The sequence below is a fragment of the Coniophora puteana genome, assembly GCF_000271625.1.
Source record: "Coniophora puteana RWD-64-598 SS2 unplaced genomic scaffold CONPUscaffold_1, whole genome shotgun sequence".
Lineage (NCBI taxonomy): Eukaryota > Fungi > Basidiomycota > Agaricomycetes > Boletales > Coniophoraceae > Coniophora > Coniophora puteana.
The window spans coordinates 1,781,643-1,798,542 of NW_006913053.1; the positions used below are offsets into that span (position 1 = coordinate 1,781,643).

At 58.3% G+C, this 16,900-nt stretch overlaps 5 protein-coding genes across 5 annotated transcripts; 2 read left to right on the plus strand and 3 right to left on the minus strand.

Moving 5' to 3' along the window:
• Positions 1-802: 802 nt before the first annotated feature.
• On the minus strand, positions 803-4,884 carry CONPUDRAFT_161213 (ATP dependent DNA helicase). Its single transcript, XM_007765082.1, has 7 exons — positions 4,087-4,884; positions 3,407-4,019; positions 2,846-3,349; positions 2,365-2,786; positions 1,393-2,300; positions 1,072-1,340; positions 803-1,011 (listed from the first exon to the last, which is right to left on the minus strand). The coding sequence occupies exons 1-5, from the start codon at positions 4,860-4,862 to the stop codon at positions 2,090-2,092; spliced, it is 2,526 nt and encodes an 841-aa protein (XP_007763272.1). The 5' UTR covers positions 4,863-4,884; the 3' UTR covers positions 803-1,011; positions 1,072-1,340; positions 1,393-2,089.
• A 374-nt stretch (positions 4,885-5,258) lies between these two features.
• Positions 5,259-5,983, minus strand: CONPUDRAFT_78810 (uncharacterized protein). Its single transcript, XM_007764574.1, has 4 exons — positions 5,892-5,983; positions 5,812-5,826; positions 5,633-5,745; positions 5,259-5,522 (listed from the first exon to the last, which is right to left on the minus strand). The coding sequence occupies exons 1-3, from the start codon at positions 5,961-5,963 to the stop codon at positions 5,674-5,676; spliced, it is 159 nt and encodes a 52-aa protein (XP_007762764.1). The 5' UTR covers positions 5,964-5,983; the 3' UTR covers positions 5,259-5,522; positions 5,633-5,673.
• Positions 5,984-6,852: 869 nt separating this feature from the next.
• On the minus strand, positions 6,853-9,062 carry CONPUDRAFT_94993 (WD40 repeat-like protein). The gene is made up of 6 exons (XM_007765083.1): positions 8,254-9,062; positions 7,919-8,182; positions 7,652-7,862; positions 7,242-7,510; positions 7,131-7,175; positions 6,853-7,059 (listed from the first exon to the last, which is right to left on the minus strand). The coding sequence occupies exons 1-6, from the start codon at positions 9,016-9,018 to the stop codon at positions 7,054-7,056; spliced, it is 1,560 nt and encodes a 519-aa protein (XP_007763273.1). The 5' UTR covers positions 9,019-9,062; the 3' UTR covers positions 6,853-7,053.
• Positions 9,063-9,412: 350 nt separating this feature from the next.
• On the plus strand, positions 9,413-12,902 carry CONPUDRAFT_161215 (uncharacterized protein). The gene is made up of 7 exons (XM_007765084.1): positions 9,413-9,630; positions 9,685-9,989; positions 10,069-11,547; positions 11,629-11,812; positions 11,896-11,927; positions 11,998-12,211; positions 12,272-12,902. The coding sequence occupies exons 1-7, from the start codon at positions 9,490-9,492 to the stop codon at positions 12,416-12,418; spliced, it is 2,502 nt and encodes an 833-aa protein (XP_007763274.1). The 5' UTR covers positions 9,413-9,489; the 3' UTR covers positions 12,419-12,902.
• A 1,908-nt stretch (positions 12,903-14,810) lies between these two features.
• On the plus strand, positions 14,811-16,556 carry CONPUDRAFT_133900 (nuclear matrix protein NMP200). Its single transcript, XM_007765085.1, has 3 exons — positions 14,811-15,000; positions 15,055-15,271; positions 15,325-16,556. The coding sequence occupies exons 1-3, from the start codon at positions 14,829-14,831 to the stop codon at positions 16,454-16,456; spliced, it is 1,521 nt and encodes a 506-aa protein (XP_007763275.1). The 5' UTR covers positions 14,811-14,828; the 3' UTR covers positions 16,457-16,556.
• The last annotated feature ends 344 nt before the right edge of the window (positions 16,557-16,900 follow it).

A 16,900-nucleotide genomic window follows, 5' to 3' on the forward strand; every position in this document is an offset into this window, starting at 1 on the left:
CTCGGGAGACCAACCGTGTTGATAAAGTGAGTCGTCGGTTCTAAAAGCTGCTGGGATGATTGCTTATGTGTATGACAGCCCGAATGGTTCTTTACGCACATCATCAACTCTGCCCACGACCACCGACCGTTTATGGACACTGTCGTTCAAAGGCTAATCCAGAGGACTTCATACAAGGCCGTTAATGCCTGGCAAAACTTCACGTACCTACTTCTACCCGTTCTCGAACGAAAGCTCCGGCGCACTATTCCGACGCTCCGCACACGTCCTGCTCTGCTAGCTCATACGGTCTATCAGACGCTGGTGTTCGACTCAAGTTTGAGGGAGATGGGTTTTGAGTTCCCTACGGATGATGCTCAGGGCACGCCATCGTCCGACGAACCCGCTGGGGTTAGTAGAATTATACTGGACAAGAAGGAATGGTTTGATGCCTGGTTAGAAGGCGAGAAGAAGTGTAAGTCAAGGTGGATCTTTGCCTCAGAACTGAACCTTACCCAGCCTTTTTTGTTTAGTCGGTGACGATCAGTACCATGAGATCATTAGTGCTTCTGACGCCTGGCTCATTGCTGATGACGAAGCCAAAGATGAGGATGATACTCGTGCCCATGTGAGCGCCGACCTCAAGCCGACGAACTCTGCCCGCAGAGTAAAGTCGTTGGTGGAACAGGTCACAGGTAAGAGACTTCGTACCGACCTCGTGTTGTCTTAATCACACCGTGTCAAGATCGCTACTCGCCCTTGCCCTCTTTCCCCCAGAAAACGCGCTTCCTCATTCATGTTCAACTCCCTATACTCGAGTCGTATCACTCGCGTATAGCTTCGTCTCTGGATGCCTTCGAGACCTTGTCATCAGCACTTTTACGTGCTGTTCCGGGCGCTCTTGGTGTGGATGGTCCAAGGATGGACACGAGGCGGTTGACAAGCGGCGTAGAAGGCAGCCAGCGTCTATGCAAAGCACTTTTGAGCGCCAAGTACATAGAAGCTGCGATGGAAAGCTGGGGCGAAGATATGGCAAGTCCGGTCTCCGCGTTCTGAAAGCTTCACTGGCTGTGCTGACCGAAGGCCTTCCAGTTCTTCGTCGAACTCTGGTCTGAGATTAACCGGCGGGCGTTCCTTCGCGGATACGCTGAGAAACATCCATCCTTGCCCGATCCAAACCACCCGCATGGACGACGAGATTCTTCAAGCAGCGAGGCACCTCCCGAAGGGGAAGGAACCATCTTTGAGGAGCTGATCATCCAGTATTCCAAGCTCGCATCTCGAGCAGAAGACATACTCGTCAGCCACGCGTGCAGCGAGATCGAAGGTCTGCTGAAGCCACATATCCAGGCCATCATAACGTAAGTACCGACCCGCCCAAGTCTCCGAACGTGTCCCTGAACAGCTCTCAAGGCCAAAGGACGGATCCCAGCAACACGAAGACACAGACAACACCACCGTGCCGCCTACACTCCTGCCCGCCGTCGCGCTCCTCTCCTCCATCCTCAAGCTACTGCAGAGCGTCCTCCCCCCGGCGACGACCACGCGCGTGTACCGGCGCATCGCCGCGCGCCTCGCCGAGCACATTCTCCAGCGCGAGGTCCTGTACCGCCCGAGCCTGACGCGCGGCCAGCACCGCACGCTGCCCCGCGCGCAGACGCACGCGCTGCACGCCGAGTGCGAGCTGTGGGCGGAGACGTGCCTCGTCGCGCTGCGCACGACGCGCGCGCGCGCGGAGGCGCCGTGGGGGAAGCTGCTGGTCGCGGGGCGTCTGCTCGATGCGGACGACGCGAGTTTCGGGCGCGTTGAGAAGGCGTTGTATGGGGAGGCGGACGCGCTGAAGGAGGCGATTGATGGGGTCACGCAGGTGGGGTCTGGGGGGTTTGAGATGGAGGAGATTCAGACGATTTTGAGGATACGTGAGGATTAGTCCTGGTCTGCTGGCTCTGCAGTGTTATGTCCCTGTTCATAGGTTCTGGCAACATTATTGGTATACATTTTTTTGAGTAAGTGTACAATATGGGGGGAAAGCGACTCTACGCCGGGTTACAGCAAGAAAGCAATGCATCAGATACGCAGAGAAAACCAAGACAAGCAGGACCCAGTTTACTTAAACCTTGTACACGATTCCATCACTAAGCATCAGCTCGTCTGCCTCCGACATGGCCTGACACACGGCCGTTGCCTCGGCGGTCCCGAAGAGCGCGTCCGTGGGCAGACCCTCGTTGATCATCTCCAGAAGATCGCGGAGGAAGATCTGCTCCTCGTCCTGCAGACGCGTGGAGAACAGGTTGGCGAGGCGACTGCGGAACAGCTGGAGCCTGCAGCAATACATGCAATGTCAGCCATCATGAGAAGCAAAAGCAACGGAACGCGCAGACGCACCTCTGCTGGCTCAGTGAACCATCGGCCGCTGGAGGGACCACCGGCGCCGCGGACGACGGCCCGTCGTCCATCGCCGCGTCCTGCGTGCTGTCCTGGCTAGCCAGCCCATTGGCCTGCGGCATGCCCATGCGCTCCGGCGCCGCGGGCTGCGTGTCCTCCTCCCCATCGGCGTCCTCGTCCTCCTCGCTCTCGTCCTCGCTGTCCTGCGAGCCGTCTTTGCCCCCGCCACCCGCCTTCGCGGTGTGCGGCTTGCGCTTCTTGCGGCGCTGGCGCCGCGCGACCTCCTTGTACAGCGCGAAGCGCATGATCTCCTCCGCCGCGATCGCGTCCTGCTGCTCGACCTTGTTCGACAGGCGCGCTTTCGCGTGCGCGGTGGACAGCCGGATGAGCGTCTCGAGCGTGCGCGCCGTGAGCGGCGCGGTCTGACAAAAATAAGACCATCAATCGAGGGAACGACAAAAGAGACGCAGGGGCCACGCACCCTCTTCTGGTTCGCCTGGCCCTCGTTCTCGTTCCGCAGGTTCGCATACACATTCACGATATAGTCCGCCGCGCCCTTGGCCAGCGCGGGCGCGGGCCGCCCCTTCGCATACTGAATATACTTCTTCACAAACGCGATACTCAGCACCTCGACCTTGGTCTGCCTGCCCCTCCTCGTGCGCGACTTGGGCTGCGTAAACCCTACGTGCAGCAGCGGATCGAACTTCTCGAACGGGCCCGCGTCCGCGCCGTCGCCGTCCGCCGCTGCCGCCGCCGCAGCGACGCCCGGGCCGTCGATCGCGAGCGGCTGTGTGAGGTTGTCTGAGACGGGCGTGCCGTCCTCGACTCCGGGCGGGACGTAGCGGTGCATGCGGAGGACGTGGTCTGCGATCTGCCGGTCGCGCGTCTCGTCGACGTCGTCTGTCACGATGAAGAGCAGGTCGAAACGCGAGAGGAGCGAGTCGGGCAGCGCGATGTTCTTGTGCGGGTCCTTGTGGATGTCGTACTATCGCGCCCACCATGAGCAGTGCGAAACCACTATAGAGAAATGCAAGATATTTACCTGGCCGTAGATGGGGTTGGCGGCAGCGACGACGCTGCACCGCGCGTTCAAGCTCGTGTGGATACCGGCCTTGGCGATCGTGACCGTCTGCTGCTCCATCACCTCGTGAATCGCCACCCTATCGATATCCGACATCTTGTCGAACTCGTCGATACACACCACCCCGCGGTCCGCAAGCACCATCGCGCCCGCCTCGAGCCGCCGCTCGCCCGTATCGCGATCCGTCGTCACCGCCGCCGTCAGACCCACGCCGGAGCTCCCGCGGCCCGTCGTCGCGATCGCGAGCGGCGCCGTGCCCAGGATGAAGCGCAGCATCTGCGACTTGGCGGTGGACGGGTCGCCGACCATGAGCATGTTGATGTCGCCGCGGATGTGCGTCCCGTTCGGCAGGTTCTTCTCCGCGCCGCCGAGGAGCAGGAGCAGGACGGCCTCTTTGATCTTGTCGTGTCCGAAGATGGACGGCGCGAGCGACTTGGAGAGGAGCGAGAAGATGTCGGCGCGCTTTGCGAGCTGGTTGATCTGCCGAATGTCGGTGTCTGTGATCGGCGTCTGTGCGATTCCGCCGCCGATTTTGGACGAGAGGAGGTTGATGTTGTTGGCGAGGATGAGGGACCTGCGCGATGCAGCGGGGGGTGAGTGAGCGAGCGTGAAAAGACGCGTTTAGAGCTGCTTGTACGCACTTGAAAGCACCGCTGCCGCCGCCGCCCACGCTGCGGAACAGACCGACGAGCTGCACCCGGTCACCGGGCTTACACTTGTCCACCAGATCATCGTCCAGGATAATATCAGTGCTCCGCGGCAGCTGCCCCGCCGGCGCACGCTCCGGCATCTCCTGGATACTTATCCGCTGGTGGTCGCGGAACGTGCACAGCCCATACTCGATCTGGAGCGCGCGCCCCTCGTCGTCCGTCTGCGGCGTGACGTTCGACGTCGGGGGCAGGTTGGACGTCGACGACGTCGCGTCGCGGTACTCGCGCGAGTGGAACATGCTCGTCTCGTCGCAGTAGTGCACCGACTTGAGCAGCTTCGGGCGCACGAGCGAGCACCGCGTGATGATGCCCTCGAGCGAGATCATCCTGCCCAGGTGCTCCGACTTGAGCGTGCGCGGGCTCACATGGTGGTCGCCGAACGAGCCGCTGAAGCCGACGCGGTAGTTCTTGCTGGAGGGGTCGTGCTTGTCGGGGTCGTGCACTTGCTTCACTATCTCGGAAAGGGCGTCGTCGAACGCGGGGAGAAAGTCACCCGGCTGCTTGAGGAGGCCATCTGCGTATTCGCGGTTGTAGTCGCGGAGGTCGTCGATGTTGATGACGAGGCGAGTCTGATCTGTGCGGAGGAGGCGGGCGATGTCGTCTCTGTAGTTGTACACTGCTGATTCGGAAATGAGAAACTCTTCGAATATACGCGTGCGATCTCGCATGAGATCATCTTGGGGAACGGGCTCATCGAGCATGGACATGGTAGTGAGGGGAGGAGGGAGGGAGGAGGACGCGGTTGGGAAAAAACACGCGACGCGACACTCATTGAAACGCTCCAGTCGCGTGAGTGGCTCATTGTCTCACGGGTCATGACATATCGGCCTACTGTTACTTCTGGGCAGACACACGACATGCAGTCGAGGACAGATCAATGTACTCATTGAAAAGCAAGAAAAGGGCAACAGGTCACTCGAGACTAGTACCCTTTTCTAAATACCAAGAAAAGGATGCCAACGAAAGATACAACGAAAAATGGCTACCTATGTCAATGCCAGTCAGAATGCACTTGAAAGCGAATAATCAATAATGCGGCTGCAGTCCAGACGGATATATCCATAGACCAAGCCAACAAGATGTTGCGAGTGAATATGGCGGGTGGGGTGTCGGGTGGAATGGGATGGGATGGGAGAACGCATATACAATTTGGATACACTGGGGAGACAGTTGGCAAAATAGCGTGCAGCCCACCCAGGTCAGATTGAGTAAGATAAAAAAGAGGGTTGATGTGGGTATGGGTGGGCGCAGTGGTGATGTAGAAGTAAGTATACTGCAGATGGCGCTATCCAATAGTGGATCGTGGGCGCAAACTAGGACGGAACTCGGCGAACAGGGTAAACTTTGTGCGTCTGGCCGGGAGAGAGCTGGTGCGCAGCGTCGGAAATAACAGAATACCGCAAGGAGGGCAGAAGATATGCGGCGTTAGCACCTTGTGATGTGGTGTCGGGCGAAAGGGGGAGGGAGGGGGACTCACGATGTGTGGTTGTCGATAGCGACATACGACTGGTACGTCATCTACCAGTCGGGACCACCTGGGCCACCTCCTCCGCCCCAGTTGTCGGTCTTGGGACCGGCACGGTCCTGGTTCTACGAGGGGAAGGAATAAAAGTTTAAGCTTTGAATGGTTCATTGGCATCAAGGCACTCGGCTTACATCGAGGCGTGGCAACTGTGTAAAAGGGAAACGGTGGGTGAGCGATAAGTCGGTTGAGAGAGACGCGGTGATATACGCACGGGTGCGGGTGCAGCAGACACGAAGGCGACGGCTGCGAGGACGACTGCGAGGATGAACTTTGTTGTGTACATTGTACTGTGTGCGCTCAGGTCGGGGAGGAAAAGGAAGCGTGGTGGGGAATGGGAGGGACGATGTTAAATAGCTATAAGGAAGGGAACGAATCCGGTACGCTGGGCACGCGCTCCAGGCACAAGAATCGGGCCCCGCTTATAATAAATGATACAAAACAGTAGCATCCTCGCCTCGACGTCAACATCCCATTCCGGCCTCTGGATCCCTCCCCCTGGCCCGCTCCCTTCTCGCCTCCTCCACCCCATCTCAGTCACCTCATCACCCGTCGACCCCCCAACCCTCCGAGCCGAACACAGCCTGGCCCTCGCACGAAACTCGCGCACTCTCGCTCAGACTCGGTGACGCCCGGCAGCAGACGAGTCCCCACCCGACAACGCACTCGATAAGCTGGCAAGACGTCACCGGACTGCCGGTACCTGGCCACGCCCTCACATATGTGTGACTCCCAGTTAACTGTGCCCGCCCACCCCATTCTATGCACAAGAAAATGCGCAGCAGCACGCCAGCGTGCCTATCTTTGCACAACGCCGCGCTGGCCAGCCACTCACATTCTCCATCCAGCCCCACCTGTGAATCTCATCATCCCGCCATCGTTCCCATGATCCCTTGTCATCTGATCCTCCGTGAACGCATCACACTTATCCCATCACGCATATATACCTACCACACCCATATACAACGCAGCATTTCATGTCACCGCGACGCACCACCAGCTGAATCCCGGTTTCATATAACGTGTTCGCAACGCCCCAGCAGCGGTTCTAATCTTGTTATCGCCTGCATTCCATCCGGGACACAGCGCGCCACGGAATTCATTGTCCCAACCTTGTTGACGCCGTTTGACGCCGTCCAAACATAAACGTAAACTCAGCGCCCCGTTCATTTTCTGCTGACAAGTTCAGTGGCTCCTCGGCACGGAACCTTATGCTTAAGCTTATCGTTGGTGGAGTTGCCCAACGCCTCACCGCAAGCTTGTCACCCATCAGCCCAGAGCCTACAAGTGTAGAAGCACATGCGTGATGTCATTAAGCGCGAACGATTCGCAGTGTAATTTGCAAAGATGTGTGTGTGTAGTACAATACAGTTGGTCTAATCCTGTAAACGTCGAAGAAGATCACCGTCAGCATGCAGACATACGACTGGAGCCCAGAAATACCACAACGTACCCAGAGCTTGATCAACCCGTCCCACGAAGCCGTCACGACTTTGCTCTATAAAAAATACAACCCGTGAGCAAACCCAGGAATAAACAACACCAAAATAAAACGAAAACGCACCGACTCGTGCGGGAGCCACTCGTGCGCGATGACGACCTTGTTGTGCGCCTTGAGCCGCGACTTGATGCGCCCCGTCTTCCAGTCCCAGAACACGACGCTGCCCTCGCTGTCCCCGCTGCTGATCCACTTCCCGTCGGGCGAGAACCCGACCTGGCACGCGTACCCCGCCACAGAGTGCCCCGCGAACCGCTTCTTGCGGTTCTGCCGGAAGTTGTCTGTGCTGTAGATCAGGATCTGGTTGTCGAGCGACTGCGCGGCGAAGTATTTTTCTGCGCGGGGCAATCAGGCGTTCAGAAATAAGGTATGGGTGGGAAAGGATCCACAGTGGGGGAGTGGTAGAGTTGCGTTCATTCGAGGAGAAAAAGAGGTTAGATTGGCGATGCATCACGGGGCGGGGTAAATATACGCACTGGAGGGGTGCAGCGTCACAGCGGGCATCGAGTGCATGTGCGGCTCCGCGATGTACTTGATGACGACGGGAATGTCGTAGTCCCACGCGCGAATAGTCTTGTCGTCTGACGTCGTCACGAACCGTCGGTTCTCATCGACGAATGTGATCGTGTTCACAGGCCCGAGGTGCTGGTCGTATTCTTGCGTGATCTCCCCAGAGTCCATATCGTACTAGCATCGGGTGTTGAGCACATTCTTAGCACGGTTAAATTTGTGCTAACGCCTACCTGTATGATTTTCTTGTCCGACATGCCGGCGAGGAAGATGTGCTGCTTGTCCTCGTCCGGGTGGAACCGAATGACATACGGCGTCTTCCCGTTGCTGAAGCGCTTGATGCACTGGCCCGTCTCCGTGTCCCACAGCTTCATCTGCCGATCATAGCCGCACGACAAGAACCTGCGCCCATCGTTTGAAAACGTAACGTCCTTGACGGCCTGCGTGTGCCCGTGGAACGTACGGAGGCAGTTGCCATGAGTGTACACGTCCCAGAGCTGCAGCACGGAATTAGCATACGTGCGCGCGGAACCGCAACAAAAGCGCGTTTCATTCAATTGACGCTCACCTTGATTTTGGTGTCCATCGACCCGCTGAGCAGAAGGTGCCCCGTATCGGGGAAGAGCCGGATGACGGACACGCCCTGGGTGTGGCCCGTCCATGTGTGGATGCACACCTTGGGGATGAACGTCTCCTGCGAGCCCGGCTCGGCCGTGAGGTTCGGCGCCTCGGCGACCGGGGGGTGCATGTACGTCCGGCCCTGGTAGTCGGTCATAGACTTGCCATGGAAGACGGACGACTCCTGGCCCACGCCCCCGCGCTTGGGCTTGGCCCGCCTCCGCTGGACCTGGGGCCCCGGCTCCTCCTCCTCCTCTTCTTCCTCTTCTTCTTCTTCTGCCTCTGCCTCTGCGTTCGCGTCCGCACCGGGGATCGTGCCCTGCTTCTCGTCGCCATCCCACGATGCCCACGGGCCCACATAGGCGCCGTCGCCATCGACAATATCCACATCGCCCTTCTTCTGCCGTTTTCGCTTCAGATCCTTCTTTTCGGCATTGGACGTGCGGATGGAGGTGATGGTGGCGAACCCGTTTTGCTGTGCTTTTTCAGCGGAGCCGAGGATGGCGGGGGCGCTGGGGTCGATGGAGGGGTTGACGGAGTAGCCGAGGATGGCGTGGGTGAGGTGCTGCTCCTTGAAGGCGTTGTCGTCCATGGACTGCTCCTCGACGTGGCCCGCGAGCGCGTTCTGGTTCACGAAGCGATTGCGGTCGCCAAAGGGGTTGTCGGGGCCCTGTATTGGGAGGAGCATGTCCTGGTAGGGGATGTTGACGTTCATCTGGGTGTCTGTGGGCCGGATGACCAGCGAGGTCTGGTTGAGCGGGTCCTGCGCACATCGAACATGGTTTAGCACAAGTACAATGTAGCTGTTGTACGACATACCTCGGAGAGCACATGAGGGGCCGAGTCTGTTACTGTTGTGGGAATGTACTCTGTGCGCTGCTTCTTTGTTGTGGGCAGCTTTGAGAGGCTGAAGGCATCCTTTGCCGCATCCTCGTCTGAAGAGTATTCTGGAAGGAGAGACATGTTGTGGAGGGAGTGGTGGCCGGTTTGAGCGCGTGTAAGTCGCGGAAGGAGGAGCACGTGAGAATGTTACGTACATAGGGGCATCAAGGGATACGGTGTGTGAGAAGGTCTTGTCCGCCGAGTGACAGCCCAAGCCCAGTCCATTGCTGGTCGCAACACAACTATCCGCTGTCCTCCCATCCTCCTCTTCTCCACCACACTCCTCAGGGGACGCGACCACACCATGGAACGCAGCGCCGGCAGACCGTGGACGGCCAACGAAGACGACCTACTCGTACAGGCAGTCGCTCTCCACGGCGAATCAGACAACTGGAAGGCCATCGCTCGTGCAGTGCCTGGTCGCACCAATAAGGCATGCAGAAAGGTCTGTCCCCGCGACAACCCCGCCGGCCCCTCCAGCTCAAATACTTCTTTCCAGCGCTGGTTACACTCCCTCTCTCCCAACATTAGAAAATCGGCGTGGACCCCAGAGGAGGACAGGGTTCTGCTCGACCTCTACAAAATCCACCACACCAAGTGGTCCGTCATAGCCCGCCACATTCCCGGTCGCACAGATGATGCCTGCTCCAAACGCTATCGCGAGGCTCTTGACCCCTCTCTCAAACGCGACGAGTGGACCCAGGAAGAGGACGATAAGCTCGCCGAAGCCTTCCTTCGCCTCGGTGGTCGCTGGGGCGTCGTTGGCCAAGAGCTTCAGCGAAGCGGTCTCGCTTGCCGTAACAGGTGCTTTCCCTCGCTTTCGCCTATAATAATAGCACCCGCCTGATGCTAATGCCCTCTCCCCTTCCCTTCGCGCCCATAGGTGGAGGCTCCTCGAGCGCAAGCGTTCAACCGCCATGTCCGCCTCCACTGACCAACGCGTCCAGCAGCCCCTCCCTTCGTCGCTGCCCCCCAGCGAGGCGCCAAGCCCCTTGGTCGAGTACCAGCCTGCTCCATGGTCCCACACTCCCGTCTACTCTCAAACGCCGCAGTGGGACATTCCATCGATCGACGACACCACCCTCCGGCACAGTTTTCAAAACACTGGTGCTCCACTTGCCACCGATGTCTCGTTCCAGTACTCATCTTCGTCCCTGAGCTCTGCGCTGTCTTCGCCACATCCCTCCTCGTCCGACTTTGGCGCTGGCCCCAGTACTCACCAACATCAGCAACACGAACATCACTCGTCGCAGCGGCAACAACCTTTGACTGTTACTCTGCCAGGCTACAACACCGATCATCGCACTCCTGACGCTGCTCACCAGGGGTACTCGCTGCACTTTGACTATCACTCGGACTTCTCTACACCGAGCACGCCTGCTGTAACTGACAACCTGTCGTACCAGCAACAACAGCTCCATGTCGGGCAGTCTAACGAGGTCACCCTGCCGAGCCCTGCGAATTCGCACTTTGATTCGTACATACCCCAGCCTCAGACCCAGGAGCACGTCTCTAGTCACTCGTACTATACCCCTCAGGCCGAGCATGTCCAGAATGCGCCAACCCCTCAGCATCAACTACCTCAGGCCTCGACGCGTCCAGAGGGCGATATGATGCACTTCTCTGGCTCCCAGCAGAGTCACTCGCAGATGAACATGCCCCACTTGCACAGTGCTCATGATCACTCTGGCCACTCTAGTCACTCGGTGTACCTGACCCCTCAGTCCCAATATGAGCATCAGAACAATGTCGATGTCTCGGCGCTTCATCAAGGCCCCTACTACCATGGTGGTCAAGCTCCTAATCGCGCTTCTCAGCAGCCGATGCCAGAGCGCGCGCAGTCTGCTACCCCGTGTGGCGAACAGCAGCAACAGCAGGCTGGGACGAAGCCCGGGTTTTACCCACCCATTCCCCCGGTCCAGATTCGCAACTCGGCAAACTTCCCTGTTCACAGGACGTACATTCATCCCAGCGAGCGTGCACTTTCTCGCGAGGCGGGCGCCCACCGGACGTATATGCAACCAGGCGAACGGCAGAACTCGTACAACTCGGCATCGCTAGCTCAGAACGGGCAGAGAGCTGCCGGCGCTGGGAGTCCGTATCCTGGCTACATGCGGGGCTCGTCTTCTTCGTCTTCGATGGCACCGCCCCCCACGCCAAAGTCTGAGTCCGGCTCCACGTCTCAGTTGGAACAAGGCGGGGCCGCGTCCTCGGACACACAGCCCGACGGAGGCTTCCCTGGTGCGGCGGGCGACTACCCTCGTGGCGGACCGAGGCCAAGGCCCCGGCCAATGGGCAACCGGCGCCGACCGGATCTTCAGGCACCGCTGCGGCTTTCTTCGGATCTGCCCGCGACCAATGAGTGAGTGGTCATGATGTTGTCATCTGTTCACCCTGCCTAATGCAGACGACCCCCCTTTTCTGTCTCACCTGCGCGGCATAGTCCGAACGTCAAACCTTATGCGTGCGGTCATGAGACGTGTTGGCCCGCGGAGGCCAAGCAGAGCTCGCACATGTTCCGCACGTCCCGCGGCCTCTCGGACCACAACAAGGCGGCCCACCCCGACGACGCTGGCGGTGACCGTCCGTATCGATGCGGTCTCGAAGGATGCGGCAAGTCATGGAAGGTGAGCGTCTTACTCCACATTCTTGCGCTGTCGATCAGCACGTACCTGGACGACGCTAACCGGGTTTATTTCCCAAAAAATAGAGCATCAATGGGCTCCAGTACCATTTGCAAATGTGCGTGTGTTTTGCATTCAATTCACCCCCATCGCCATTGCCGAACTCTAACCTTGGCTTGATTTGACAGTTCGAAGGCGCACTTCCAGCACGCCATCTCCACGACGATCATGCGCACGTCGTTCAACGCTAGCGTCGAAGCGGCCCAGAGTTCCGCTAGCAGCGGCGGCGGCGGCTCGCCGGAGGACGGCGAGGATAAGGGCAAGAAGCAGTATGTGTGTCCGCACGATAACTGCTTCAATCGGTACAAGCAGCTCAGCGGTCTGCGGTACCATCTTGCTCATGTACGTAATAACGTCGCCTTTTGCGTTTTGCCAAGCCGCATCTCACGCTCGCGCTCGCAGGGCCACCCCGTGGACATGCCTGTGCAGCTCGATCTCGTCCCGCCTGCGCTCTCTCGCCGGCTGAACGAGAAGCTGCAGGCTAGCAGCGGCCGGGCGGCGGCGCCCCGTCTTGCTATAGAGGCGGTGTGCGACGACTTGTGTTGCTGATCGATCGCCGCCTTGTTCGTCCTCTGGATTCTGTCGTCCTGGAAGGTCTCGTTTATCTTATCGTCCAACACTGGCCGTTAATTGGCATCGCACGCCGCGCTCCCCCCACCCCCGTTTATCGATTATCATTCGTGCTTTTGCTTCCTCTGTTGTCTGCATCGGCTTCCTCTCCTTGTACATGCATTGCCTGCGCGGCGAGGCCTAATAGCCGCCGCTGTTCACTCCTTGTCTGCTCCACCCCATCTTCGCCCGGCTTGACCTCTTGCACCCCGTGTAACTTGGCCGTTCTGCGTATTTCTCTTGTTTGTTTGTCTTATCTTATCTTTCTCTGTCCTTTTCTTTTGGCACTGGCAGCTCCACTACACAACACGGCCTTTATCCTTATTATAATACCACTCCGGACTTCGTTCGTACATACTTGGGTTGCATTTTTGATCTGACGCAACGGCATTCCACACTCCATATTCATTCGCATGTTCATTTTTCCTCCTCTCGTGCTCTCCTCTCGGTGTACATTATCATTCAGCCTACCTAGACTGCTTATTTGATCCCTCGGATTCGTCCCTCCCCAGCTGGATCTCAACCCATTTTTGGTCATTCGTGGATGCTCGTATTGTTATTACCGTATCACAGATTGTAGACCACCCGTTTTATACCAAAGTGAGAATAAATCACGTTTTGTCTCGTAATGTAAACACTGGGACAGGTTTGAGTGTCTTTTCCGTCGAATATGCAAAAAGCGAGCTGGAAATATCCTGCATCCTCAACATGGTCCACTGATTACTTGATTTTAGTATGTTCTCAAGATGATTTCTGGAAAGACATTCAACGTCCTCGGCGTTTACGCTGTCTATCATCTGCCACCTGCACCTCCCGCACCTCCTGCGCCTCCTGCGCCTCCAAACTGGTTTGCGCTGTTGATTATTTCAGACATCAGTGACTCTAGTTAGGGCACGAGGGATTCTAGGCGACTCACAGATCCCGGAGACTCGGGTCCGCCATGATCTCCTGCATCGACGGCATCGATCCGCCAGACTGGACGCGGTTCATCTGTGCGTCAAATAAAGCATAGTTGTCAGTGGCTGTTTCTCAATCGAGCTTCAACACATTGTATATTGCACTGACCATGTTCGCGACCGCGGGGTTCTGCATGAGGCGGTCCAGGCCGCCGCCGGCCATCATCTGCTGCGCCATCTGCATCATCATCGGGTTGTTCATCATACTCGCGATGTCGGGCATGCCCCCGCCCGCGCCGCCTGCGCCTGCACCACCGCCCATGCCGCGCAGCATGTCGGCCATGCCTGAGAGATCTGGCATGCCGCCTGCACCTGCGCCTGCGCCTGCGCCTGCGCCGGCACCGCGCGCGGAGGCGGTGTCGGGCACGAGAGGCGGCAGGCTGTCGTCGTCGTCGTCATTGTTTTCTGAGGTGATGTGGTCTTCAGCGCTCTTCAGGCCGGACTTGAGGTTCGCGTTTGTGGGGTCGAGCTCAACGCCGCGGCGGAAGGAGGCGGCGGCGGCCTTGTAGTCGCCGAGCGTGTAGTGTGCGTGTCTGTGTGCAATCACAAACAGGGGTCAGTGAGCGCACGAACGATCAAGATCGTACAGGGAGGAGATATCGCGTACCCCAGACGCGAGTACGCCTTGACGAACGACGGGTCGACCTCGATCGCCTTCTCGGCGTCGAGCACAGCAGAGGCGTGGTCACCCTTGCTCGCGTACGCGGCTGCGCGATTCGAGTAGTAGACCGGGTTGGCGCCGTCGAGCTCGATGGCCTGGGTGTACGACTGGATGGCCTGATCGTGGCGCTTGCCCGTCATATGCGTGTTGCCCTCCGTCTTGCGCTTCTCGGCCTCTGCCTTGTCGGCGGCGGATGCAGCGCGCGGCGAGGGGGAGGCGGCAGCTGCGGAGGGGACGGCGGCTGCACCACCGGCTGACGGCCCGCTGCCGACCTTGTCGCGCGTCTTGAGGAAGACATCAAAGATGGTCTGCAGCTTGGCGGGCTTGATGCTCAGCCGCTCGCGCTGGGCGTCGTCTGCGTGATCAACGCCAAAGGCCTCGCCGATGCACTGTACTAGAATAACGGCGAGGTGGGGAAAGATCAGGATGGGGGCGAAGGGTAGACAGAGAGATGGTGAGGCGCACTGGCGACGTCGAGACTCTCCTTGTCGTCCTGCTTGACCGTGCCATCCGCGACGGAGTCGTTGAGGAAGTCGAGGATGGCGAGGACGAGCTGCTGTTTCCTGTCTGCCATCTGATATTTGACTTCTATAATACAGTAGCAAGAAAGATAACAAATATTCTAACAAGGAAAGAAAGGAGCGGAAGCAAACATGCACCAACAAAGAAGTCGACGCGTGGTTTGCTGTTTCTTGTTGAGGCGCGCGTCGTCGTCGGCCACTCGCAACTCGCCATGTCCCTCACCTGCTCCATCTCCGGAGAGCCCCCCCAGGACCCCGTCGTCTCCACCAAGACCGGCCACGTCTACGAGCGTCGTCTCATCCTCAAGTATCTCGCAGACAACGGCACTGACCCAGTCAGCGGAGAGAAGCTCGAGGAGGCGGACCTCATCAGCATTAAAGCTAGTGCGTTGCATACATTTTCCTCGTGAACCGGGAGGTACTTATGGTTTTGTTCAGGTGCAAAAGCTGCCGCCCCACGACCACCGACTGCGACGTCCATACCCGCTCTTCTCCACACGTTCCAAAATGAGTGGGACGCCCTCGTCCTTGAAATGTCTAACCTCAGGCAGCAAAATAACTCTCTTCGCCAAGAGCTGAGCTATGCTCTATACGCTCAGGACGCTGCCAACCGTGTCGTCGCTCGTCTCATCCGCGAACGCGATTCCTCGAGAGAGTACGTCCAGTTCTTGCGCATGTGGACGTGTAACTTATTTTTTCGTTCACTAGGGCTTTGTCAAACGTCCAGGCATCCATGGGCATTACTCCTGCACCCGCTGGCGGTGATGTTGAGATGGCTGAGGAGAACGGAGCACAGGAAGGACTTCCCAAGGAGATTGTCGACCAGATGAACGAGACTCAGGCTGCCCTCTCCGCGGCACGCAAGAAGCGCAAGGCTCCCGCAGGCTGGGCCACTCCCGCAGAGGTCAAGACCTTCACTGCGATTCACACCATCCCCTCCCTTCACTCTGCCTCGCCCGCCGGTATCAACTCGCTTGCTGTCTCGTCCGCCAACCCTTCGCAGTTCTTGACTGGGGGCAACGACAAGATTGTCCAGCTCTATGACCGCAGCACGGACAAGGTCCTTGCTTCCCTCAAGGGACACACCAAGAAGGTCAACCACGTCAGCTTCCGCGAGAAGGAGGGTGACAACACCCTCATCCTCTCCGCAGGCGCCGACAAGGTCGCCAAGATCTGGTCGCACGACTCCGCCTCGGGCGAGTTCCTCCCCAAGGCGACCATCCGTTTGCACAAGGGCGAGCTCACCGGCCTCGCCGTGCACCCAACGTCGACCGTCGCCATCCTCGGCTCGGCCGATAAAACCTACTCGCTACACGAGCTCACCAACTTCACGCAGATCTACCAGTCCTCGCCGTTCGACGACCCCTTCAGCTCGCTCGCTGTCCACCCCGACGGCGCGCTGCTCGCCCTCGGCACGGCCAACTCCAAGATCCAGATCTGCGACGTCAGGACGGGCTCCGTCGCCGCGACGATCAGCCCGCCGGACGTGGAGACGCCGTTCGCGGTGAACTCGCTCTCGTTCTCCGAGAACGGCTACCACCTCCTCGCGCCGGACAGCACGTCCTCGGTCGCGATCTGGGACCTGCGCAAGATGAAGGCGGCGCACAGCATCGCGCTCGGCGACGGCTTCAAGATCGGGCGCGTCGCGTACGACTACAGCGCGCAGTTCCTCGGCGTCGCGGGCTCCGAGGGCGTGCGCCTGTTTGCGCACAAGACGTGGGACGAGCTCGCGCGCTTCGAGGAGGCGGGCGATGTGTCGTCGATCGTGTTTGGCGCGCAGGGCAAGGAGGTGTGGGGAACGAGCGGGCGCGAGGTCAGGATCTGGGGGCTGCCGCAGTAGATGTTGTTGATATCTTGTGTTTTGCATACGGTATCTCCCTGTTCGTCTTTGTGCTCAAATCTCGCGCATCGTCGCAATGCTAGCCATAATTCCGCTGTCGTATTTCTTGAGCGGAAGAAAAGAAAAATCTTTCCGCGAGGGCTAAGTCAAACAGCGGCTCTCATGTCTTTGCTTTTATGGTGAAATCTCCACTTAAGACTTCTCCGTCCACAGATGTTCGAGTTTGCATGGTTTCAAATTTCTTAAGATCGCTCATTTTGTCTGTCGATGATGTTTCATTGGGTATGTAGTCGGTACAACAAACAATAGCAGGTAAGATGCGTGAAAGAAAATGCGTCGCGGAACCGAAATGGAATAACGTAAAACGGTTTGATCGTCAAAAAGGTATTCAGTAAAGAATGAAAGATATAAGAAAAGGGGGGTGTATGCATCCAAAACATACAG

Coding starts and splice junctions, on each gene's coding strand:
- CONPUDRAFT_161213 (XM_007765082.1), bottom strand. CDS start 4,862: ATGTCCATGCTCGATGAGCCCGTTCCCCAAGATGATCTCATGCGAGAT. Junction 4,020..4,086: donor GGCGGCAGCGGTGCTTTCAA/GTGCGTACAAGC, acceptor TGCATCGCGCAG/GTCCCTCATCCTCGCCAACA. Junction 3,350..3,406: donor CCAACCCCATCTACGGCCAG/GTAAATATCTTG, acceptor TGGGCGCGATAG/TACGACATCCACAAGGACCC.
- CONPUDRAFT_78810 (XM_007764574.1), bottom strand. CDS start 5,963: ATGTACACAACAAAGTTCATCCTCGCAGTCGTCCTCGCAGCCGTCGCC.
- CONPUDRAFT_94993 (XM_007765083.1), bottom strand. CDS start 9,018: ATGAACGTCAACATCCCCTACCAGGACATGCTCCTCCCAATACAGGGC. Junction 8,183..8,253: donor CGATGGACACCAAAATCAAG/GTGAGCGTCAAT, acceptor TCCGTGCTGCAG/CTCTGGGACGTGTACACTCA. Junction 7,176..7,241: donor AGTGGCTCCCGCACGAGTCG/GTGCGTTTTCGT, acceptor TATTTTTTATAG/AGCAAAGTCGTGACGGCTTC.
- CONPUDRAFT_133900 (XM_007765085.1), top strand. CDS start 14,829: ATGTCCCTCACCTGCTCCATCTCCGGAGAGCCCCCCCAGGACCCCGTC. Junction 15,001..15,054: donor CCTCATCAGCATTAAAGCTA/GTGCGTTGCATA, acceptor GGTTTTGTTCAG/GTGCAAAAGCTGCCGCCCCA. Junction 15,272..15,324: donor GAACGCGATTCCTCGAGAGA/GTACGTCCAGTT, acceptor TTCGTTCACTAG/GGCTTTGTCAAACGTCCAGG.
- CONPUDRAFT_161215 (XM_007765084.1), top strand. CDS start 9,490: ATGGAACGCAGCGCCGGCAGACCGTGGACGGCCAACGAAGACGACCTA. Junction 9,631..9,684: donor CCAATAAGGCATGCAGAAAG/GTCTGTCCCCGC, acceptor ACTTCTTTCCAG/CGCTGGTTACACTCCCTCTC. Junction 9,990..10,068: donor GGTCTCGCTTGCCGTAACAG/GTGCTTTCCCTC, acceptor TCGCGCCCATAG/GTGGAGGCTCCTCGAGCGCA.